General features: G+C 46.4%; 1 protein-coding gene across 5 annotated transcripts in view; it reads right to left on the bottom strand.

The window, feature by feature from the left end:
- Window positions 1-24,146, bottom strand: part of LOC135385315 (uncharacterized) — a 56,362-nt gene extending 32,216 nt beyond the window's left edge. Inside the window, exon 1 of one of the 5 annotated variants that reach the window (XM_064614559.1) lies at window positions 23,855-24,146. Coding sequence is in view for 4 of the 5 variants with exons in the window: in XM_064614553.1 (XP_064470623.1) it covers window positions 21,018-21,186 (169 nt within the window). In the remaining variant the exon portion in view is untranslated. Of the gene's footprint in view, window positions 1-12,632; window positions 12,673-13,738; window positions 14,157-18,878; window positions 18,958-21,017; window positions 21,231-23,854 lie in introns of those variants that run through there. The other 4 variants (XM_064614553.1, XM_064614555.1, XM_064614558.1 and 1 more) reach the window with 4 other exon arrangements.
- Window positions 24,147-25,551: the final 1,405 nt, after the last annotated feature.

The raw sequence follows: 25,551 nt of genomic DNA, 5'->3' as shown, positions 1-25,551 counted from the left end.
ACCCTCTTGCTGTGGGATTTGGGTAGTCCAAGAGAACTACCCACCACAGAAAACATGCGAGCATCCCTAAGTAGTCTTCATTGGGATGCTCCCTGTACCACGGTAACCACCAGGAGCATTGACGAAGTTACCCCATGCCGTTCCGTCCTGAAGTAAGAGAGACTTGCGTGCTCTCTTTCGGATGTAAACTTCGGGGGTTAACGTAAACGCAAAGAGAAAGGAAACAAAAATTTAATCTGTCCGCTGAACAATAACTTCGCAGAATGTAGAGTATAGGCGCACGCGGGACTTGTTATACATGAAAATTACAAAAATATGAAAAATGAAAAAATGAAAGAAAAAAAGAAAAATACAAGTATTGTTATACGATGAAAACGGCGAGCGGGTTTTCCCAGCGCACTCATCGGAGTGAAACTGCATCATTCAACGCGCATTTCTGTCATGTCGACACGTTCGGAACTTGAGAGGCAGCAACAACCTGCAGGGGAAGAGTGAGCCTTTCATTCATTTCATTATCAGTCTTTTGTGTTTCAGCAAAACAAACACAAGAGTGAGAGAAAAGCAAAAACAAAAAACAGAAAAGACACAAGCGCAAGTAAGTGAGCTTCTCCGTAGTGCGCAACTGCCCAAGGTGAAGTACCCTTTTCAGGTTCCGATCCTGCGTACTCGGTGACATCTTGCAGAGTCAAGAAGGCGCCGTTCGTAGGTTATCACTTTGTCTCTCAAGGACACATGCGTAATTTCTGCAAATTTTAATTGTCATAATCCGCTCGCTCTGCAATGCCTTGTCTTGAGGTTATTAATATATAAATGGTAAGTGTTTGTGTGTGTTTGCTTTTCGGAATAGCAAGTCTACATCATGGCTAACCTTTCCCTTTTTTTTTTCTATCAGCATTAAACATATCCCCCATACACACACACACACACGGCAATTATCATTGCATGAGGTTAGACTAACCTGCGTCTGTTTCTCCCCCCCCCCCTATTTTTTTCTGTTTTCTTTTTTTTTAAATGCCAGGGCAAGTTATAGAATTCAGGGGCTGACGTTTCGGCCCTCTCAGTGGTTCCGTGTTTTTGTTCTTAGCAGTTTAAGTTTGTTTAAGGAGTTCGGTGCCGGGTGACCTTTAAGCCGGTGTGTGCCTGAGCGCAATGCACAACATGATTACCGTGCGTGATACTTCACGCTGACTGTACTGAAATTAATTATTCATAAACCTATATAATGGTGCTTACTCATACTTAAAATGCTTCTACGTATATATAGAAGGGTCGAAAATCCAGCGAACCAGTAAGGAAGATGGAGGGAAGTGCCTCAGGACGAGAGCCGCCCTTATTTCGAACAGAGCCACGAAGAAAAAACAGTCTCTGTCCGAAATATCAGCTGCATCTCGTCATGAGGCACTTCCATTCTACGTATAAACGTGTGACAGATGAAGTGAGTATCATGATTTGCATAATTTGTCCCACCTATCGATTGGACCTTTAAGTCCAGGAAGTCACCATTGTTGAACGAACATGAGTGAAAGAAATGTATATTGCGTGCAAGGCCTTCGTCTTCTTGCGGAGTTCTTGCGCTCCACCGGTCTGGCGACGGGTCTCTGAAAGTGCTCCCCCATCATCATTCCCTCATCCGTTCCCAGTGAACAACCAATAGGGCAGTGTACCGCCAAGCGGCGGTGAATCACCCACCTCATCATCATCCAATGTGTGTGTGTGTGTGCGCGCGCGCGTATTTCATGTGGCAGAAAGAGTGTACCCTAAAATTGTTAAAAATGATAGGAGCAAAAACAAAAAGGAGATGTGAGCCCGCTCACTGCGGGACAAGCTACTCCAGGTCTAGTGAAGAAAAAGAAAAAGACTTCATTTGATCGCATTTAATAAGAAGGAATAGTGTTTTCTTATTGGATGTTATAACCGTTTCTTTGTGTAATTTAGTACGCACCGTTTTCTCGTGGACGCCGCCATACTGAAGGGGCGGCGACGTCTAGCCGGGGGAAGCACGTTGAAAACAGTTTACCTCACAAGCCAGAGAGAAGGGAAGCACACGGGCCGTGTGTTTCCACCCTGGTATCATTTTCCTCCTCTCTGGCTTGTGGCTGGCTGCAAAAGCGCTGGGTGTGAGGCTGGCTGGAAAACGGTGCATGGTTTCACACATGTCGAATCACACAGTTTGTTTTCACAACACATGGTTTCACACACTGCGAATTTACAAACATGTGACGTCACGAGAACACCAGTTCGAGGTTATATTTCGCTGCGGTTGGCAAGAAGCGGGTAAAAATGCGTCAGCTGATATGCTGATAAAGCTGATAATGCCCACCTGCACGCTTTGAGCGGTGGCGAAACGTAATCGATGACGAAGAGGCTCAGGTCGTCTATACATAGAGCTTGAAGTTTTCAGGAGATATTTTTCTAAATTCGGGAGTAAAAATCGGGTAAATAAACGTGTGCTATAAATTCGTGCGAATTCGGGTGGAAAAACTTCCAGTATGCTAAATTCGGGGATGAACCAGGCTCAGCTACTCAAATTAACCGTACTGATTTGGTACAAACGGTGATGTAACTGCATTTGCTGCCAAACAAGATAGCGTGCATTCCTATAGACGTCTCAGTGAGGGCAGCTTACCGGATAAAAATCGGGTTTCACCCTAAAGAGGCAACCTTCAATTCGGAGAAGAATCGCGATAAACCCTAGAACTTCAGGTTCTATCTATACAATATGTGACATATAAGTTGTCATGCAACAGCCCCAAACTTTATCGCAGTGGTCAGCTTCGAAAGACGAGCCCCGCGACATGTATATACGCTGTGTTCTGTGCGTTAAGTAACCTTGCAAGCAGATGCAATCCGAGAAGCGGCAACCATGCAAGTAACTCTGGCATCGAGTCACTGTCCCGGGCAATAGTTGCGAGTTGAAAAAGAAATAACGCCTGGAAACAATCGACCCAGCCCGCGGTCCCTTCGCGCGTTTATGTTTCCGCTCGAGCTCCACTGCCATGCATGTTACTCATCCGCTCGGTACATTCGTGGAACGGGCACTGTTTCTCGCGCTCGATTTTTCGCCGCACTGCAAAGCACGAAAACCAGCGCGGCCGCTATCGACCAGGGAAGCGCCATTTTATGGACAGTTACACAACTAGCATTGCTGGAATGAGACGAAAGGAAGAAAAATTAAAATTAAAAATTGTGGGGCTGGTAAAGGTTTTGGGCGTAGAATTTACTTTGGTGATTTTTAATTTATCTATTTTATTAATTGCATTAATTAATAATATTATTACGTTATAATTAATTAAACCCAACGACAAAACGTCGTGAAATCTCTTAAGTCTCAGCTACATATGAACGATCTGGAGGACGTATTCGACGTCAAAAAAGTGTTCGTCGCCTCCGTTGCAAGCAAATGCAAATATGGTGCTTATTCCTCTCCTATATTTTTGTAGGCAGTCCGGTCATAAATAGCAATAGTTAGTAGTAGTGGTAAGTAAGTCACTGCGAAAAAAAAAATATTGATAGCTTTCGCGTGGTTGAACACCTCAAGGTTAAACTGTGGGCCGATTGGTAGAACATCCAAAAAAATGTGACGAGTTGGTCGGTGGAAGTTCAGTGCAAGCGTCTGTGTGTCGTCTTTTCACATTAGTTTTGACTCAGCACTGTTCTATTTTTGCTTTTGTTTTAAAATCGATTTCAAAGAAGAACACCTCATGTCATCATGACCATGTAACTGTTGTCATGGTGGTGGAACACGCTTCGTATAAGATCTATGTACATACACCTGCTCTCCTGAGCCCGAAAATTCCTGACGGACACGGGCCGTATTTCTCGTCTTTGACTGCCTTGACAGCGACTCGCTGTGACTGTGACTCTTTGACTGTGACATCACCCGTGTCCCAGTCATGCATCTGTTTCAGTGGCTATACTGCTTGCTGTAGAACGCCATAGCAAATGAATGCGGAGTAGCAAGTCCTCCTAACTGCGACCAACCTCTCCCCGTATTTTAACTTTACATATGCCCCCCCTCCTGACCGCTGCGAATTCTATATCTGATTGTTCGATGTCATGATAACATTCCATGAATGCCACGCTACTCTTTTTATTTGAAGAATTCGTCCCCAATCATCATCATCAAATAAAGTTGTTGTTGCTGTTGTTGAGGAATTCGTTGGACAAGCTGCATGGCCGTGTGGTTATACAGTGTCCATTCGTGGGTGGGCACACTAAAGACAGGCAGGGTCAGGTCCAGCTGCGCGCCCTGAGGTCTTCCGCAGGTTTTTCGCTAGGCAGATGCCGAAACAGTTATTTCGAAGTTGGCCCAGGCCGCGTACTAACCCTACTGATCTTCAATTCTTTCCCACTCCATCTGTCGACGTCTAGATACAGTCACGGTTCTCATCAAAGTTTTGGATTGCGAAAGGATGGGATGCGGCGGGTAACGCTGGCTTACCCGCACTACCCGCGGACGCATTGCGGGTACACCCGTATTTTAGCCGCGACCCTCAGCGACATTCAACTTCTACCAGCAAACCTGCACGGGTAAGAGCAGGTACGCCGTCACTGGTGCTCATCTCCAATTATGCTGCTCCAATATGTTGTTCGTTTTAGGAGCTGCGACCAGAGAAAGTTCCAGTGAACGATCCGTATTGCAAAAGAAGATAGAAGCTAAGTCTAAGAAACAATGCGTCACCTGGGGACATTGCAGCGCCTCTAACTTTTTAGACTTACTGATTTTTATTTTCAACTGATTTGGAGTAGCCGGCTCCTGCGTTTTGTAGGATCCACCATCTCCATATTTTTCTTTCCTAATTCCAACTCCAATAAGTAACAGCGAATAACATGCTCCCGTATCTACGCAAATGAGAAAGGCTCATGTTTTACGTATACCACGCTACAAGAAAAGGTGAACACTCACGTGGCAATACTAATTATGAAAATTGATTAGGTAAACTGCGAAGCAAATTGCCTTTTGTCGGTATTTAATGTTCGCCGCTACTGCAAAACACATTTTCCTCTTGCAAGTGTCCTGCTTCAAAATAAGTTGCCTAAGCTGTTATGTTAATTGTAATGTTAATTAGCAGTTCAATCTCCCTTTCTCTCGTTCTTCTTGCATAAGTATTTATCTTTCAATTTTTCGCGCTCGCTCAGCATGCATCATGGGCAACGACCTCCAGTACATGGGAGAACTTTGAAGAATGAGCACTAGGGGGTGAGGTGGCGCTACGGTTGCGCTAAGGAAACTCCAGCGGCGCAGACCGTGGATGTTTCAACGTCTGCGTCCCGTCTGTCGGAACAACGTACACGCTCATGCTTTCAGCTCTTCGTAGAAAGCACAGCGCTTTGTTTCCTTATGCGCATTCGAAATGAACGTCAGCATTTTTGCTCCCGTGCTTTCCCTCCCCCCTCGTTCCCTGCCTGTGAAGTTTTGCTATCATCGCGCACCGTTGCGGCAAGATGGGACACTAAGTTGTAGCCAGAGAAGATTCGCTTTTCTCTTTTTTATAACAAGCGGCACGCATTTGACACGTAAAAAGAGCACCTCATTTGTGACTGGACGGCATCCCATTTCCGCAGTTTGACCTCCTGATTTGAGCATGGGAGAAACAAAGCGGTCGAAACACGTACGCATGCCAGCAAACCTATAAATAATTCCACGATCATCTTCGCATACTTTTTCGTTCGCTATCTTGCATGTTTTTGTTCCTACACTTTGCGCTACGCTGGACAACAAAAACTGCCAATAAGGGTGGAGAGGAGTGGACAAAATGACCTTCTGCGTCTACGAGTACAGTGGAAGCCATGCTCCATCACTCTAAGAAAAAAAGGTATGATTTTCTACCCATTTCGGTAGAGTTGCATTGCAACCACATTTCTACTCCAACCAGTTTTACTTTTTGGGTATAACTGCAGAGTAGAAACAAACTACAGAGTAGAATCTGTCGTTCTACCAGCTTGGGTAGGAAATTCTACCGTTTTCTCTTAGAGCAAACGTGAGAGAGAGGAGCAAGGGAAAGGGACGACGCCGCTTATACCCGCGGGGGAGAAGTCGCGTGTCGATTGGCACGAAATGGTAGAAGCACTGTCCTGCTGCAACTTTGGGTAGGAAATTCTACCTTTTTTCTTAGAGTGCAGACCTCGATTCCACTGCTTTTTCATCTACCTAACTGCTTGAATAGAACTCGCAAGATTACAAAACATTAATGCGCGTATGTATCAGCTGTATTCGTACTTTGCTGGATATACGAAACAGGAAAGAAAGCGCATCAGCGCCATCCACGTTCGTATCTCTGATCCCTATTCAGTACCCAACCGATGTGACGGGCGAAAACTCCACCTGATCAACTTAAAACCAACCCAGAACCTTTGGGGGAAGTTGAAGCCTCCCGAAAGCTGCCGACGAAAAACGAGTAATGTCAAACAAACGTCGTATTGCCGTGCACAGGGCCATTGTCTGCAGCGGATGACATCGCTTTTCGAGGCGCACGCACAGGCGTAGCAGCTGTCTCCCAGGGTTTAAAATGGATAGATCGTGTTCCGACTGAACAACAGCCGGCTGCAATCGTGACGTATAGTCTCACAAGACAAAAAGGTGGGATTGTCATGAGTCACATCGAAAGGAGATCGAGGGAGAAAAATAGCCTGGTCCCTTCTAGTTGATATTTAAAGTGAGCGTCACTTCTGCGAGCGACATTTCTCAGAATACTCCTGCTGAAGATGCGGAAAACGTCATAGCTTTCTGCTGTCACGTGAGCACGAGCGCTCAACGTCGTGTCTTCACGTACACTGCAGTGGGAAATATCCCCCAACAGGGCCACAAGATATTCCGTAGCAGACGACAAGAAAAGACGCTGACGGTGTCATCTGCTAAGTGTCGTCTGCTAAGCGTACGATACGCCACTCCTTATATTCCGGCACCGTGTGAATAATAATGGTAATTGTAGTGTGTATTACACCCGGGGCTGGCGACCCGGGGCCCGGGCCACTTCTGGGGCCCGTGGGACCCAAGGCCTGTCGTAATCATAAAAAGAAGAAATACTTAGACTATGTTATCGAGACGCGAGGAAGGGGCCCGGGCATGACTCATCCCCGGGGCATTTAAAATCCCCGTAGTTTCTCTCGCAGGCCCTGATTACACCACTGAATGCTCAACGTAACGCGGGGCGGAACTTCGGCCCCGTGAGAAGTTTTCTGCTTTTTCTTCCACTAGAATCTTCCGCGAGGATGCCCCTCGTGTGAATACTACACGGTAAGTTCCATACAAGAGAAGATAGCGGTGACGTGTTCTGTTCCGAGTCGACATAGTTGTATGACGACGTAAAGCCACGAATTAATGCGTTCTGAGCCGATGTATGAATTACGCTACGGCAGTCTGCCTCCGCGCGGGAGAGAGGGAAAAGCTTCGGGACATGACGTGACTAGGTGTCTGTCCACTCGCAAGGCAGCAATACATGGGCATGGGTCCACAGATGAAACAGCGCACCTTGTAAACTTGAGCTGTTTCACCCTTATTTGGGAGAGGGACCAATGGGGTCGCGCCGCACTCGCAATAGGGGAGAGTGGGAAACTAGGGAGGTGCGCAGGCAGCTGACCAACTTGCATAGCGTTTTAGCGATGCTGAGGTGGAAAAACAAATAATTCTCAATGTGAACGAAAAGTGGATGCACGTTTGCACTTTAAACTCTCCTGTAAGCACGAACCGCGGGTATTCGTGTCTTTTGCGGGTCTGTGATCAAAATTCGCACGAATGAAGGGCCAAGTGCATATTTGCTAACTGAAACGTTTGTCCAATACGACGTTGAGAGATTTGGCTAAGTACACGTTGACACTGGCAAGAAATACAGCTTACACGCTTTTGACAACCACTCATACGAGATTCGACAGAGGGCGCTGCAGTGGTGATGCGCTTTATTTCTTGTGAACGTATGGGCCGTTTTTCTTTGAATTTTGCGGTCGGGAGCGCGAAGCAGATGAAATACCTGCAAGCGTGGAGTTCGGATGCGGCTACGAGAGCCTCTACCCGAACAAGGCGGGACTGTTGAGCACTTCAGTAGCGTGCCTGTGGTTTTCAACTGCGCTAGATTGCAGCGCACTAGTGCGGTATTGAGCAGGTGGAGGGTTCTTTAAAAGTGACTGTCTTTGCTGACTCTGACGCCACTGTACGTTGCGGAAGTCAGCATTACAGCAAATTCTACAATTTGCTGCAGAACGCAAATCTCTACTTGGCTCGAAAAGGAATTCCCGCACTCCCTCAGAGGCGCAAATAATCTCATTGTTGTTCCTACAACTTTCGAAACCTCCTCGCACTAATCAGGGAAAATGACGTTGCACCACGTCCTTTAAAACTCCCGAAAATGACCTCGTTAATTTACGTTCCTCAGTAATCCTTACGTTGAATTGCATCATCCCAGAAGCATCACGTTACTACAGAACGACAGCTCGCTCGGATAGCATTCATCTCTCGTACACTGAGTGAGTGTACGAGATACAACCGTTAATTGTGATTGCGTTTCGTGCTTTGCATCCAAAACAACAACATATATATTGTGATGATGAAGCGGGGAGGTTTTCCACTCTAGGAGTGGAACGGTACCCCATAGCTAGGGGTCTAATATGTGTGGTGACAATGATGAGTAATGACGATGAGAGATGACGGGAATGATCGAAGTGGCGATGGCGATGCTGAACGTGATCGTGATGGTGGGAATGTCCGAGGGCGCTGCTGGGGTCATAATGAGTCCTTTAGGCCTGTCGCCTCACAGAAGTCAACCACATGACGTAAGGTCGCACTGGAGTCGGCCGCGGTGTCCCAAGGGCCGAGGATGGTCGACAAGATCCAGATTTGCATCCAGAATCTGCAACCGCTAGTTGAACACTGTTCGACACAAGGGGAGCGTTTCACGTTGCATCATCAGTTCTTTGTTCGAGCAGCTGTTCAGGCTCACATGTCGCTACGCCGCGCCGGTAAAGCAGTGGTCGAATGTGCATTGCGACGGAACGTGAAAGCTGCGTATTCAAGGCCAATGGAACACGTGGTGAGGTGGCCACGACTTACATGAGCAACAAATTAATGATTGCAGCTGCGCGTCTCATGAGCTGGCAATTTCCCTCTCGTCTACAACGGGACATTTAGGGACAATGGATGTGTGAAGGAAGCTTCCGGAAGGGGCGTGTCCTGTCTCCAAATTTGGCGGTGAGTGAGATAGTTGTGGTATAAGGTACAAGAGATCCACACCAAGCAGCGCAGCATCTCGGCCCATTATAGACTAGATTTCAGAAATACTGGCCCAATATTGGACCAGTGTTGCCAATATCGAGCCAGTGTTGGGCCAAGCTGTGTGCTGCTTGGGGTAAGATTGCTAGATCACTACTATAGTTCAACCCAACAACGGCCACATTTGATTGTTGCAGAGGCATGTTTGTGATATTTCCTGACTCTATAAACCATTTAAATGACACCAGCATGTGTGACACGTGCATGCCCCCTCCAACGTAATAGCTTGCATGAAATTAATATAGGCGGTAGAAGACCGTGCCAGCACAGTTTGCATTGCTGTTCTCAGTTTGTACACGACTATATCAACAAATGCAAGGATCACGTTAGTATTGTACATTGCGATTCATAGGGTCTTGTGTGTGTGTGGGGGGGGGGGGGGGGGGTATGTAAAAAAGGTTAGACAGAGAGGCTGGTCACAAAAAAATTAGCACCTGCTGCTCTGCATTGATGGGTTGTTACCAGTACCAAGCTGCGTCTTACTTACGTTCGTAGGATATCCTGTTCTGAACGCGTGGACATCCCAGGGACCAACCTGCAGGTCTCAGGGGCATACACAGGAGGCCAGGAATTCGGCACTAGTTGAATACCCTAGGAACGTCCCCTTGATATCGCTTACAGACAAACTTGGGACGTTTATTAACTGCCCCTTTATCAGGTGGCAATATCTTTGGGCCCCACTACTAGAACAGGCATAGAAGGCTGTGCAACTCCAATTTTGTTATATGCACTCCATAAAAGGCTTTAATGTGCGCGTACACAAATATGTTTAATGAAAAACGTATAACACGTTTTATTGAAATAAAGTAACATTTTTTGTTGTCTTACACAGCGCGAACACCGTCTGCCGTCGGCCACCACTAACTCATCATATAAAGGGGCCTGACATGCAAGCTCGGTGGAAATTGATGCACATGCGTGTACAATATAAATGCTGTAATATCTCGTGGTACGCGCCGGGCTGTTATTCAGTTCGTATTGTCACAGTCCCTCGCTCGATATCCGGGGGTTGTCCCTGGGCTCTACGAGGTATGACCAGCCTATTGTGGATATCCATGCACCGTTCAGAAGACGTGCGGGACATCTGCGACGTGCGCAACTTTAGGGGGACGTCTCAAGGATATTGAGATAGACGTTCGCAAATGAACCAGGTGAAAGCGTAGGAAAGCAAAGCTGTCACTACATTGTTTATATGTAGTAACAGAACGCACAGAATGTATGCAATAATTACATAATCATACACATATATCTATATTTATGCGTGTATTCACAATACCCAGTACAGTTCAAATACCCAAGGTTTATACTTAATCTGAAATTAACTACTAGCACGGAAGTGTGCTGCACAAAAACAATACAAACTGCATTAATTGTACGAGTTAAATAAGCCAACATATCAATGTGGTGAAGTTGGTAGCGGTGTTATTCAGCCAAGCAATTTGTATATTCTATATCTCAAAGTAGCATATATACAAACAAGCTTGCAAACAGAACTGGAAATTCGCAAACTCGAAATTGGTAACCGGAAATGCGAAAGCTTTAAACGCATCCACTGCGAGCAAATATGTCGTCTATAACGGTGAGTCGCGGCGAACATGTAATTTATCTCGGAAGAGTCGGCCGACAAGCACGCATCAGTGGAATCCGCGACGGCCAGGTGACGTCAGCAGCACTTGCTGTTTCATTCTTTTTTCCCTTTCCCTCGTGCGGGAGCCACCCTGAAGAGTGCGCGTTGCCAACAGCTGATTTCCCGGTTGCGCGAAACGATGAACTCCGCAGCTGCAGCCTTCTGCGTCACTGACTAGGGCTCCCTCCGTTCCCTCCGTCGACCTCGGAGGGTCCTTTCACAAGAACTCACGCATCTAACCCCGTTTTCGCAAGGCGGCTCGCGCTGAAATAAACATATCTTCCAAAAAGTGGTTCCGTCCACCGGCGAGTGACACGCAAGGCTTCTATCTAATGGAAAGGATCCAAGTAGAAACGCCGAGACTGAGACAAGCTACCAGAGCTACACTCATTTCCGAGAAAAGATGCCACGCCAAAGGGTTGCGCGATAGGAAGGAACAAACAGTTGAAGTACGGCAACGCATAAAAGCGTTCTCCCACGGATCCGCAGCGAAAACAAGGAGGAGAATTTGCAGAACCAGGCCCGTTTAGCCCTTGCTAATCTCCCTTGGTGGACGAAGGCAAGAGAGGGAGGACGAGGAAGAAGAAGCAGGACCGGGCAGCGATCACTATATCGAAAGCTCGTCATCTCTGTTCACGTGAACCCAAGCCCCAATTTTCACGGACTGCACTGCACAAGCCAAAGCATTTTTATTATAATTATTTTGTCCGCCAACATCAAGGTCAACGAGTATAAAAAAGAGGCCTCACGATATATTTAACATTAAAAAAAGCCGCTTCGTAGGAAATAGCCATACCTATTTCGTGTACCCTGCTCTAACCATTAATGTGCCTGTTGATGGTCAACGTGAAAGTTCTACGCCACATGGGAACAGCGGTGACATTTCATAACAGCAGTCACTTCCATGTAATCATTTCACTATACATTGTCATCGTTGCAGGTTAATAATTAGCACGAAATAAGTAGTTCTGTTTAGAAGGGAAATAAAAATATGGAGATTGATTGATTGATTGATTGATTGGTAAAATAAAAATGGACATGTTAGTCCCAAACTACTCGATACTGGCTACTCCAGGACGCGTAATTTGGGGCTCATTATATGTAAAACAAATGATATATTTTATATGTTTTACATATAAAAATATGGAGATGTTAGTCTCAACGGGGTCTGGTCTGTCTACTCCAACACTTGTTGATCTCTTATTAGCAATAACTCCGATTGGTTTTGCGCAATTACATCACTCCGGATACAGCAGAGGTAGCACATTGTGCGAAACTCATTTTGGGCACTTCCGTGCAACAGGCCCGCGCATACAAACCAATGATACCAACCCTTTAAATATATGGTTAGCAAATCATTAAGCAATCTGGGTTTCATCTGCGATCTGACCTACTTCGTGGGCATCGACCAGCAATGACATACATGGAAGTCACAGCTACCAGAGCTTTTTCTCGGCATGCATAAATTTGGACCCTCTGATGACTGGAGTGGCGCCACGGAAAGTGGCTCCGACAGACGCCCATCTGGCCACGATGACCGAGGCTGTCCATGTACAGGGACATACCATCGAGAGGAGATGAAGGATGAAGTGCGCGAAATAAAAATAAAAACGAAGAAACTCCGCACTTGTTCCGTCAACCGAGAGTGAAGATCCCCGCGATACATTCGATAAAAGCATGGCAGGAGTAGCGAATGTCTTGCATTAAAACAATTGTGAAAAGAAAAAGAGTTGTCGTACGTACGAGGACCTCCGTTGACGTCGGGCATGTTTCCGAAGGGTACCCATGCGCGGACGCTATAACGTCCGACTCTGTGTGAGATGCAAAGGCCAGACGAAAGAAGAGTTTTTAATGGCGATTTTAAGGTGTCCCTATCTGGTGCGCAATAAAAGACTCTCTACACGAACTGTGAAACAGCAGTTTCTGGACTGCTTATCTCAACAAGAATTAAGATCTCCCCCGCGTATAGGTTTACGGCCCGCTCTATTTTATCACGATAACGCTTGTGTCAACACATGCGGTTAGTTGTTTGTACTCTGAAGATTGGAACGGTATTTCACAACCGTATATATACGTCCCCCACTTGAGCCGGACAGAATGATACGTTTATCGTGATCGCCCTGCAGTACACAAAGGGGGCAAATGAAATTGAAAACAAATGTAAAATAAATAATGCGGTATTCGAATTGTCCTACACATCACTGCAGTTCCTCGCTCACTGTCGCGCTCCGTCACACTTTCCGATTCGCGACTCACTTTCCGCGTGCTGTTCGGGGCAAGGTGGATTCAGTAAGCCACAGTCGTGCGATAGAATCTGCGTGCATTGAAAATGTCTATACTAAAACTTTTTTTCTAGCAAAAAAAGAAAAAAAATGGCGGCATGAAAGTATCACGCTGGTGTTCTCGAAGACACACACACTGAGGAACATGCGCACTATACGAACCGGGTAAACAACCGAGACAGATATTATTAGTCATCAACGCCAGCTGTTCTGTAGCGGCATAGAGGGAAACCCCAGTTCGAGCACCGCTTAAACGACGTCATATCTGTTCGAAATGTCTAATAACGTTCTCTGTGGAAGTTGGCTAGAGCTGGGTTCAAGATTAAAAAAAAAAAAATAGTCAAGTAAATATGGGCTAGTGGACCACGTTGAGGTACGTGAGCCCTTCTCCTCACACATTGCATCACCATCGATTTTCCAGAAAACAACTGAGGGCGATATGCTCTGAGGTTTAACTTCCAGCAAAACTACCACAGATTCAAAAACCGGGTGAACGGTGTTTCGAATTTGTTGGCCGTCCGGCAAACTCAACTTGATTCGAGCAATGACAGAGCGTATAATACTCACTAATGTTCAGGGGAGGCATCTTGCTGTCGATACCGGAGCTGGCTTTTTGTACAGAGTCAACGGGAACGGCACTTATCGCTGTTACGAAGCCCTCGTGATGGGTTTTCGTCGCACTGTTGAAAGGTGAAGCTCAGAAAGGTGGGAGAGCAACGGCAGTATGTCCCGTGCGCACACCGCACCGGCATCGACGCATCCGCCGATGCAGAAACAGACCACAGCAGACGACAAACACCAGGACATTCATTCATGCGTTGGATCGGAGACGAGACGATTGAAGCTGACGTCTAAGAGACGTTGGATGCAAGCCGAGTACCTAGAGAGAGATATTTCTGACAGAGCGCCTCCAGCGCACCGGCATGGAGAGAAGCGCGTGGAAAACGGACTGTCGACGGTGAGTTGCGGAGGTGAGCGAGAGGGCGCCCTCTGCGACGGCGGAGTAACACACGTGAAGAACAGCTGACGCCTCTCGCCACGTTGTGCATCCGCGAGGCGTCCTGCGCAGTCGCTTTGCCGCAGCGCAACGTGAAACCATGAAACCCTGCTGCTCTTTGCGCTTGACGTTGCCGGAGAAATCGTACGTTCTTTCCATTCTGTCGGGAGATTGGAGAGCAAATGCTGCGTGCAGAGCGTTGCTTTTTCAACCGTCGGTGATCGCAAAACTGGGGTCGAGGAACGCGAAATGTTCACGTTTAATTCCGTCTCGTGTATTGATCTGAAACACACCTGTACGACCGAACCAGAACGCGTGGGAATTGAAGTTAACGAAAAGTGTAAGCTAGGATCGTTTGAGTGTTTGACGTTTTCGTGTCCAATTAAAGATTCGCTCACAAACACACAGGTTAATGTAGATACAAGTTTCATGTGTTGTATGAAAACGTCAGTATGTGCTTGGTAAAGCTCAAGGTGTTCACATCTTAGACACCATCAGGCTTGCAACAGGAAGGACAGAAAGTAGCATGCACGAGGTAATACTGTACATAGCGATCCCACAAGTGCATTTTCGTGAATCGTGCAGCCAGTTTTAAACAGCGCATCAGTGGAGGCATTACGATGTATGCCAGGTGCATTTGACGCGACAGAAACCCGTGGCGGTACCGTCGGCTTTTCAGATTATGTAACATAGCCCATCACGTAACTCTTCCGCTCCTCTAAAGCTAGTAAGAGCTCTGGGTGATGTTTAAATATTGATTAAGAAATAAATTAAGTACGGACGCGTTTACGAGACAAAAAGTTAACGTAATTATACTAATGCCGCTGATTATGCCACACGAGTCAGCCTTTTGACGCAATATGTGGAGCGTGATCTGCTTCATCTTTCACAAATGATAACAGTATTAATTGTACTTCACTGATTGACTGTGTACATAAAAAAAAAAAACTGTCCCGCATTTAACGTTTGCTAGTGCATAACACGTACAGCGCGCGTGTATTTTGGCAATGTCCCCCCTGAAACGGGCTTCACCACATACGTTAAATTCATGTGGGTGATACAGCTTTACAGGCACCTTACCATTTCAACTTCTCCGGTTCGTAAGACCGCGCTATCTCATTTCCAGAATTATCCATTGTCGCTTCCGTTAGCTATGTGCCTTTTACACGTCAGGCACGTTACTGGATGTTATGTTGCTTATCGGATGACGTTGTCGTAAGAGGTGTTCCTACATAGGATAATCTCGCTTCATTGAAAAAAAAAAAAAAAAGAGGCTCATATTGATTGGCGAAACGGCAGGCGCCTCAGATTAGCACAATTTTTTCATGCACGTATGCGCCATTAACTTCGTTATTCAATAAGCATAGAACGGAAAGTAGGTAGCCAGCAAACCAGACAGCGACATGTCGAACAGACCCCACAAGATACCTTGGTGGGTATACAGGGTGTTTTAGTTAAATCCCTGGGCTAAATGATTCGCGAAAGGGTGCACCAATCGAATAACTTTCTTTTTTACAAGTATCTGTCCGATACCACCTACGAGCTGCGCACCGTGCGAATGAGTGGGAGGCGCTCATTATTTAAATAAAAATTCAAATGAGTTTCGCGAAAAAAACATTACTTCTAAAGCAGGGCGCCGTCGGCATTAGAATGGGTACTACCCCTTTCGGGACCTTCTGTGGACACCTCTTAGAGAAAAATCTGCCACCGAAGCGAGTCATTCGCTGCAGTAATTAATTGGTTTCGGTTTACATATTTTTGTCGCGGCTGGTCGCGGCGAAGCGCAAAGGGACGTAATTGGTGTAATTCATTGGTGTAAGGACTTAATTCATTGGTGGATATAAGGCAGTGGAAGAGCGTCCTTTTGCGCTTCACCGCGACCAGCCGCGACAAAAATATGTAAACCGAAACCAATTAATTACTGCAGCGAATGACTCGCTTCGGTGGCAGATTTTTCTCTATAAGAGGTGTCCACAGAAGGTCCCGAAAGGGGTAGTACCCATTCTAATGCCGACGGCGCCCTGCTTTAGAAGTAATGTTTTTTTCGCGAAACTCATTTGAATTTTTATTTAAATAATGAGCGCCTCCCACTTATTCGCACGGTGCGCAGCTCGTAGACGGTATCGGATAGATACTTGTAAAAAAGAAAGTTGTTCGATAGGCGAAAGAAGGAAGTCACTGAAAAGGAGTAGGACTCAGTAACTTCCTTCTTTCATCATTAATTTCTTAGGCACTTGAGGCTTTGTATGTATTTGTCCTCTCTATGTGTTCCAGCCTCAGAACATCAACTGCCATCATGTTCTTCGATTGATGCACTCGTTCGCGAATTATTTAACCCGGGGATTTAACTGAAACACACTGTGTACGTCCGTTTCTGACACGCAAAGTCTCTCAGAAGGGCGTTTTGTAACTGAGCGTTTGATCAACGATTTCCACGGTATGAGTGAACACTCTCTTTGTGATATCTGATGTGAATGCAGTTACGCTATACGGAGGATTGGCATACAATGCTACATGAAAAAGATGAAGAAAGCATTGACAAGTTTGCTACGACATACTAACCTATATTTATGTTGTATTCTATACATGTTCTATGCTAATTTATGATTACTACCTTCCGTTCGGGAGCTGTTATATAAATATGCTCAAGCAAGGCGAACTACCTTCCGTTTGATTCCCGGCGACCTTCGCCTTTTGCCTTTTCTGCATCACCCTTATACCAGTACACGGGGGGAGCAGTGCTTGAGAGAAGCAAAACCTACCTGTTGCTAATATTTCTAGTGAGTCACCGCTCTACGTGTGATGGGCGAAAGGTTCCGCGACTACAGCTTCTGTTTCACATATCCCCATGCGTTGATGTATGTCATATCGCCATTATGTGCACGTATGCTGCAGAAGTTTACACCCGGAAGACACGTCCGAGGTTACAACTACGGACCGAGATTACGGTGCGAGGCGTTACAGCTGGCACTTGCGAAGTTGGAACCACAGACACTTAAGAGAGTAGCTGCCAGGGTTACCGAGTTGCCACTCCGGAGTTGAAATGATTCCGGAATCATTCCAGATTTATCAGAGCTCGGAATGGAATTGGAATGGAATGGCGGAAACTGCCCTATAGGAATGGAATGGGAATGGAATGGGAATGGAATTAGTTCGCAGGAATCGAATTGGAATGGAATGGTCTGGGTGCTCCGGAGGTAGTTTTGGTTTCAACCCGCTGGTTTCTGCCCTCACGCCCTTTGCATACACGCACCGCACCTGCACACGGTCAAGAGCGAAATAACCTTGTCTGTGTGCTTTTTCCGTGCTGGGCAATGTCAGTCTCCTCTAGCACTGCTGGGCTACCCAGTACAGTTACCGGTCCCTTTTCTTTTATGATGGAATTAAAGGAATGTAATGGGGTTGCCATAGCGAATTGACCATATACCTTTTCATTCAGAGGAATTCAAAGGAATGGGATTATCACAAATCTCCATTCCTCGGAATGGCATTAGAATGGAATGGGTGACCTGCCTTGCGAACCAATATGTCCTGTGGAAGCTCACGGGTCTCCTACTTGCGCTAGTGGGGTAAGAAATACTCCACTTTATCCAATGGAGCTCACATTGTTGTGCAATCTTCGTGCATGTCGGGTGTCGCACTCGTGTCGCCACATGTTTTACTCGTCATCTATTGCTGTAAAGTGTTCCACTGAAAACTTTGTCTGTACACTGTTTTTAGATCACTTGACTGTGCTGTCGCACAGTGTGACAGTGACCCTTTATGAATTTATGATTGACAGCGACCCTTCGATTGCTACCTGTGTAGCGCTTGGTAAGTATTACGGGGTATTGAAAACGACTGTGCATTCATGGAAAGTGGACTGTACCGCCCACCGTTGTTATATTAAGTTGATTGTTACTGTGGTGGTGGTCTTGCGCTCATTTTTGCCTCGTTCCGAGAGGTCCCAAAAAGGTAGAACAGCCGAAAGCGAGAAACCCTCTTTGTAACATCCTCACGCCATCGATGATTCTGTGGCACTTGAATGTCGATTCATTTTGAATAGTGCACGAGATTCCAGGGTCTTTGTAAATAGCCCGTAGCGAAACGATCAAGACTCGACATGCGTCGCAATGCACACTGGAAAAGAAAAGCGCGATTTTTAAAAAAAATATTTCTCTTGTGTGACTTAGCTCCGAGCACTGTTCCCAATGTTATATAGGTACGGTCGATATTGCTTCATTTGGCCAAGTCTTTTAACAGTTCTCTCTTCCATTGCTTGAGGATACTAGAGTGCGGCATTTTCTTGATTGGTAGCAACCTCACACGAAAACGTTTCTGCACGCCGGAATGTATCATCACAGAACTACTGCTTTGCTCAACAGAGTTGCTAGTTCTCTCTAATGCTGAATGTGCCTTAGTATACGTGCATGCCCCAAATAATTATAGGTACGCTTGTACAGTGCTGGAGAAAAGTGTACAGAACACGCTCCGGCGCATTCTTCCCTCAGAGCGACAGGCTAGCAGCGAACGGTACCGTACGGACTTGCAAACAGGTGACTGGGTTATCTAGGCACATGTCTGTAAGTCCTTACGGCCCCGTTCGCTGCTAGCGTATCACTCTGAGGAAGGAATGCGCTGGAGCCTGTTCCGTATACTTTTGTCCAGCACTGTACTAGACGTTACTTTAAAAATCACCACATTTGATCAGCCCTCTGCTGAGTAACTTACGTCGAAAAATCCTGACGACAACACCGTCGTTGTTGACGCATTGAGGTGCGTACACGACACTCAATCTGACGTGAGCCATTGCGAAGCATCTGCCATCTGTAGGGTTGCACAAACCCGCTCCCTTATATCAACACAGATAAGTTTAGGGGCATTTGTCGTACCACGTGGCTTGATGGACATTTGCCACAAATCATTCTTCAAGACTTCGCAACCAAAAGATAAGATTGTATGTCACGCTACGATCAACGAGTGTTTCGCTTTATGAAAAACCATGCTGCGCCGCTGCGCGGAGACACATACAATTCTTCTCAGTCTGTCCTCGTCTGCATTACTTTTGTGCGTGCTGCAGATGTTGCTTTGCCATTGCCGCGACAACGTTTTAATGCTCGAAGTGGAGTGCAGTTCCGAATTATAAATTGGCAGCTAAATTAGCGATGCACACTCAAAAAGAAAAAAAGAGAGAGAGAGCAATGTCAGTTCGAGAACTAAATGCATTGCCATAATCATCAGATCAGGCCATTTTGCAGTTTCGGGGTTTGGGGACCAATTTTTGGGGGAACCAGTTGCAATCTAGGGGATAGCAGCTGTAATTACACCCCAAATTTCTTCTTTCTTCTTAGAGTATGTGAATTATGAGAAGTTAAGGAGATTTATGCAAAAACGACAGCGGTGCGGCAACCTCATGGAAGATCGATTGCTTAGGCTTGAGGAAAAACAGCGATATACACATCGGGTAGAACACTTCGTTCATAGATGGTATACATAATAGTAAGTTTATCGTACGCTGTCACCTTTGCGTACGATATACTAAAACTCACTATAATGTCCATGTAATTACAGTGTATTGCGTTTCCTTATGATTCCGATATCTTGCGTTGCTAAAATTTCTCGAAATAATAGAAAGGTAACGACAAAGAATTGCGGTGTTTCTTCAGCTGCCATTTCAGTCGATCAATAAGCTGGTACGTTATAATGCCACACATTTTTATCGAACCTTGTTTAAGCTTGTTTCTCTCCCAATATGTGTCTTGCCGAACGTTCTGCCTGCCTCGCGGCGGCATGCTGCTAGGGGGATCGTGCGTGCTGGGCAGACTTCGTGGGGAATTGATGCTGACATTCCAGCTCTTCTTGTACATGTCACACTATGAAGTTCAATACGCGGCATAGTTGGTTTGGTGTCCGGGAGGCAGAAGTTCTATATTCCCCGAATTCTTATCTATCATCCACATGAGCAGCTGAGATAGACAGCTGGCTGCCTTTCACGAAGGCAGTATTTGCTACCAGAGCTGATCGTACAGCGGGTGATAATAACAGACGCTGGCGAGAGCTATATTGAGATAACGCTGAAATTCCGTTACATAGCCAGCATCTAGCGAAAGTTGACTGCCAGTACAGTAGAGCGTAAACGCTAGGTGCGAACACTGCACCCATTATGCGTACTGTGCGCTCTGGCAAGCACAACAGGACGAGGATGAAGATGCAGGAGATGAAGCACCGCGAGGAAGCCGAGAAAAAAATTCAGTTGACAAAACACATCGTGGAAAATAATATGCAAAATGCTCTTCCTTATCCACGTTAGTGGGGATTTCTAATATAGGAAACATCATCACTGGTTAAAAGCAGTAAAAACCTTTCAGTGCAATCTTTAAGAATGGCAACGACAAGGCACGAATGAACACAGACACACATGTCCCATGTCGTTGTCGTTCATTTAGTCCCCGAATTCTTACGCTTATATGGGTCATTCCTAGAGTGTGGGGTAGCATTCTGCTCAATGAGCGGAAAGTCATCCCCATATCATCGTCATCATGTATCTCTCTCTCTCCTAGAGTGTGTGAAATCTGCGTACCCCCACCCTGAGTATTTCGATATTGTTTCGTGCTATCCAGTACGCAAATTTTGTGCAGCAACTCACTATAAAAGTTGTCGATGCAGTCGTGTACACGTCGCACGTTAGAAATCGACGAGCGAACCGCGTCGGGGGAAAAAAAGGACTCGTTTAATGCAGCGATCGTTGTCAAGCTTTCTTACCTGTTGAAAAGTATAAATGCCTAGGAAATCACCCCTTACTTTGCACTGAAGTTATCCCATCATCGTATACCTTTGTGTCAAGGGATACGTACAGATGATTGTACGCACCTGCGAATCGGACGTAGTCCCACAATGTGCTTTTACTGAGCACGCTGTCATCGACGAGGGTATCGGGTAATCCCAAGGAATCCCGTTTCCGCTTGCGACTCCTTGACATATCATGACTCGATTTACGTTTGGGGCACGGCACCAACAAATGCGTACGATCACTGGACATGGCACAGAAGACAAGGGCGACACCTTCTCCGTGTACCGTTAGGTGCTGCTGTGAAGATGCCAAGATGACCGGATAACGACCCGATAAAGCTTGTTGAGTACCTCTGATGCGGACAATGTTATCGTCTATTCGTTCCACTTTAAAGCCTCACGGAGGAAAGAAGCGGCTCTGGGGAGCTCTGTGACGCCACTATCGTAGGTCGGCTGTTTGTGCTGTGGTTCAAGTAGGTCTAATAGGGACGTGTGTGTGTGTGTGTGTGGCCTGCACGTTCTCTATGCGCGCTCTCGACGTAGTAGAGTAGCAGACGCCTGTTGCGTCTGTGGTGCAGCGTTGAACGTGATACTCTTTTTGTTAAGTGTCGTGTAATGTGAGCGTACTCAATGATATCAGTGAAGTGTACGTCGTTCTTTTTTTTATTATTGCTGTCGTTCTAGAGCCGTGCTAGATAGATATGCAAAGGAGGTGCCCGATAGACGACACTTTTAACAAATCGTTTAGCAACGGTGGGAGCGAATACTATTCCTCACGCGGGACGAGAGCGCGCGGGCGCCGTTCCGCTTGTTTGCGTTGCAATGAACTGCACTCAGGGCCGTCTCAAGGGAAGCGCGGGACCCCGTGCTGCGAACCGATGCAGGGCCTAACACAAAAATGACGGAAACACCTTCACACCATGTGGCAAGTCCGTAGCGTTCTGGATAGCGTGTTGGTCTGGTGCTTTGGGAGCGCTATTTTTCCCCCTTTTGTCCGTGATATCTGTGTGAAGCGCGGGGCCCGGTGCGTCCGCACCAGCCGCATATGCCTAGAGCCGGCCCTGACTGCACCTCTCGTTGCTTTCCGTCATTTGCTTTGTTTTCGTATCGCGGAACCCTGAGATGACTGCCTGCAACACTGCGGTGGTCATTCCTGTGGCGGCGGCCTATTATGAGGAGAAGACAGGACGGCTGTGTTCCTGCACGAGAGCTGTTGGAAAAGCCGGTGGAATCTACGGAAATAAGACTTCGTCCGTTGGATGGCGAGAGAGCCGTCGTTCATACAGAGCTCTGCGTTCATAATACCCGTAACGTTGAGAGCTGTCCGAGAAAAATAACTTCACGTGCGTCGGATACAATCACTGTAGAGGTTTGTTCCTTAGCGTTACGTCCGGTGGGAAACGGTTTGCCAAGACTGTTTTTCTGATATATCGCTCTTTTACGAAAATTTGGCGAGAGACCTTGTGTGTGTCTGACTGTCTGTAGCAGAACGTATCAACGTGTGTGTTTTGATACGGTTTCTCTTTGCTCAATTCCTACAGTCAATAGATACTTCTGGGGATATGCGACGTTCAAAATTACCGCAATATTTTGCTGCATCCCAATCAATTTGTGGAATGCCTTTTCCTTGTCACGTCTCATGGCAAGTTGGAAAGCCTTCCGAAACGCATACTTTTGCCCTAATAATCAACGGAGCTATAACAGGGCATCCATCCATTCGTCCACCCATCCCTATATAGGCATCTAATAGGGCATCCATCGAATAATAATGGGGCATGGCGAGAAACGCAAGGGATACGTATAGTTATCAGGCATAAGGTTACGTGTAAAGCACTCTGATAGTGTCCTATTGGACTGGTAGAGGACACCGAAGAACACAGCATTTTAGTCACGCTGAACATTAACGTAGCATGCAAGCGAGCTAGTTTGAGGATAATGTAACATTTCCTTGAGTTGAGGGGAAAGAGGAACACCGTTCGGAACATGAGGTACACACGACACAAACACACACACACCACGCATTAGTAGACGGGTAGAAACCTATCGAACGGGTAAGGAAGTACGAAGGGAATTGCCTCAGTCAGGACAAGAGCCGCCGACATTTCGAACAGAGACTGTTCTTCTTCTGGGGAAGAAGAAGATGATTAAGATGATATGGAAGAAGAAGGAGAATGCCTTCTGGGGAAGAAGAAGAACAGTCCCTGTAGACGGGTAGAAATCTATCGAACGGGTGAGGAAGTACGAAGGGAATTGCCTCAGTCAGGACGAGAGCCGCCGACATTTCGAACAGAGACTGTTCTTCTTCTGGGGAAGAAGAAGAACAGTCCCTGTAGACGGGTAGAAATCTATCGAACGGGTAAGGAAGTACGAAGGGGATTGCCTCAGTCAGGACGAGAGCCGCCGACATTTCGAACAGGGCTGTAGAACAGTCTCTGTTCGAAATGTCGGCGGCTCTCGTCCTGAGGCAATTCCCTTCATGCGCCACGCATTAGCATTTTCTAATTTTGCTTTCCCGTAAAAGCACCAGCAACGACAGCGTCGTTACATTCCCCATAATTATTCGGGGCTTTATGTCGCGAGACAACTGTGATCATGAGCGACGCCACAGTGGTCGGGTCTGTGGATTAATTTTGCCCACCTGAGGGTTCTTTAACGTGCGCCGAAATCTCGACACACGGCACTGCACATTTAACGTCCCTCGCGGAAGACGGCGTGTCTGAGCAACTTGTACCCTTCCACCAAGTTGCCGCTGTCCTCTCCCGGGTCTGAACCCGCGATCTTGGGATCAGTAGGCGGACACGCTACCGACTGTGTCACAGAGACCGGCCATTCCCCATTCGTCATCATTAATTTATCTGTTGTTGTTGTCCACACGCGCCACAGTTTCACACTCCAAGTATCAAGAAGCCCGTACTCACCATCAGCCAATTCATGCTTATGTGCGCTCTCTAACGCTGTAAATGCAGTGTAGGTTCAAAGCTTGCCGAAGTCCCAGTCACTCGACGTCACCATTTTCACAGAATGCACAGTTGAAATTCATGAACGAGCAATTTCCACTGCGGTGCACTTCATAGACGCGTGCCTTCGAGCACGGAGCTCAAAGAGAAAGTATAAGGTGGGCATTGACGGCCTTCAGGCTGAATAATGTATCGCGGAAGCAGCAGTCGTCACAGCTGCTTACCTGTGCACATTTGCCGACGGCGTACGTACGGTGGTTCGGAGGCCGAACTGCAGCCACTGCAAGAGTGGCAGTTGCTGGGGAATCTCCCGAGTACAGTTACTACTCGGAGGCATACGTGACAACTCACGATTCAGGAAGGGTTGTTGGCTGATCCAGTTTCTTTTTTGTTCCTGGAGAAAGTGTGCGAAGTCGGCGCTCTTCTGAAGTCACGGCGCGAATGAAATCGGTGTTTACGTCGCAGGACGTGACAGGACGTCTATACGTGACGTTGAATCGATATGATGTTGAAGTCACCAGACTGAATGCTCAAAGATTTCGAAAGTAGAACATTTTGTATGGTGTGGAAGATGATTAAGGGGGTGATTTCGGTAGGAGAAAAAGAGGAAGGAAAGACTGACGTTGAAGCCTACTATCTACACGGCTTGTTGCATGTCTTGTTGCACGGCTTGTTGCATGTCATAGCATCTCCTTTCCGGCCCAAGCCCCGTTAGTAGTATACGATCGTCGAGAAATACACGTTTGTTCTTTCCGTTCAGAGATTGACTTGGCTGCTCAGTCTTCCAGTGTAACATTGTTGTCGTTGTTCTGTCGCTGAATGTCGCCACAACCTTTCAAACAGTTTCGTTTGTTTCAGATATTATATTTAGGGTATACGTCTGACTTTTTCGGGTTAAACCCGATTTCTCCCCGAATGCCAAGCACGTATTACGTTGTATACCATGTACTTTTAGGAAAAAAAACTTTCCTGGAACAGCACCATGTATTACGCACACGATTTATAGTAGCAGTCTGTGCACACGTTTAGTGAAAATGTTATCTGAGTAAACTATGCGAAGCAAAAATAATGTTACATTATGCGGTATTTTGTGACTATGAATCACGAGGAATGCATGTTTGACCAATATGTGCACCTCTAAGTACGGGCCGGTTGCTGTGCAGAAAAAAATAAAAATAAAACAGACTCGATAACACCCTATGGTATCAATAGCACCCGATTTCATCCCGAATTTCAGATTTCAATATAGCGCCCCCCGAATTCGGGAAAGACATTTAACCCGAATAAGTCAGACCCTAATTATAAGTATTATGTTGTAATATAATGCACTCTTCACTATACTGCTTTGACTGGTTGTGCACTTTGGAAATATAATTTATTCCGGATCTACGTGTCTCATGTCCACACACACACTCTTCGTGTCATATTCTGCATCGTCTGCGTCAGGTGTTGTCCGTTCTGTTCCCGACTACACTGTAAATCATAATGAGTTGCTCTATGTCTGTTTTTTGTTACATGATGCGCATAGTTGGGATGTGATCGCATGGACCTTGTCCAGAAATTCTGAGTAATGTAGAGAGAAATACTTCCTCGTCTAGGTAACATTGTAGCCCCTCTTCGATTCATCGTTCGACTATGGATGATGCACGAAGTTCATT

This window comes from Ornithodoros turicata, chromosome 2 (genome assembly GCF_037126465.1).
Source record: "Ornithodoros turicata isolate Travis chromosome 2, ASM3712646v1, whole genome shotgun sequence".
In the NCBI taxonomy this organism is placed as follows: domain Eukaryota; kingdom Metazoa; phylum Arthropoda; class Arachnida; order Ixodida; family Argasidae; genus Ornithodoros; species Ornithodoros turicata.
The sequence above is the reverse complement of the archived record's forward strand: the minus strand, read 5'-3'. Positions and strand labels throughout refer to the sequence as shown.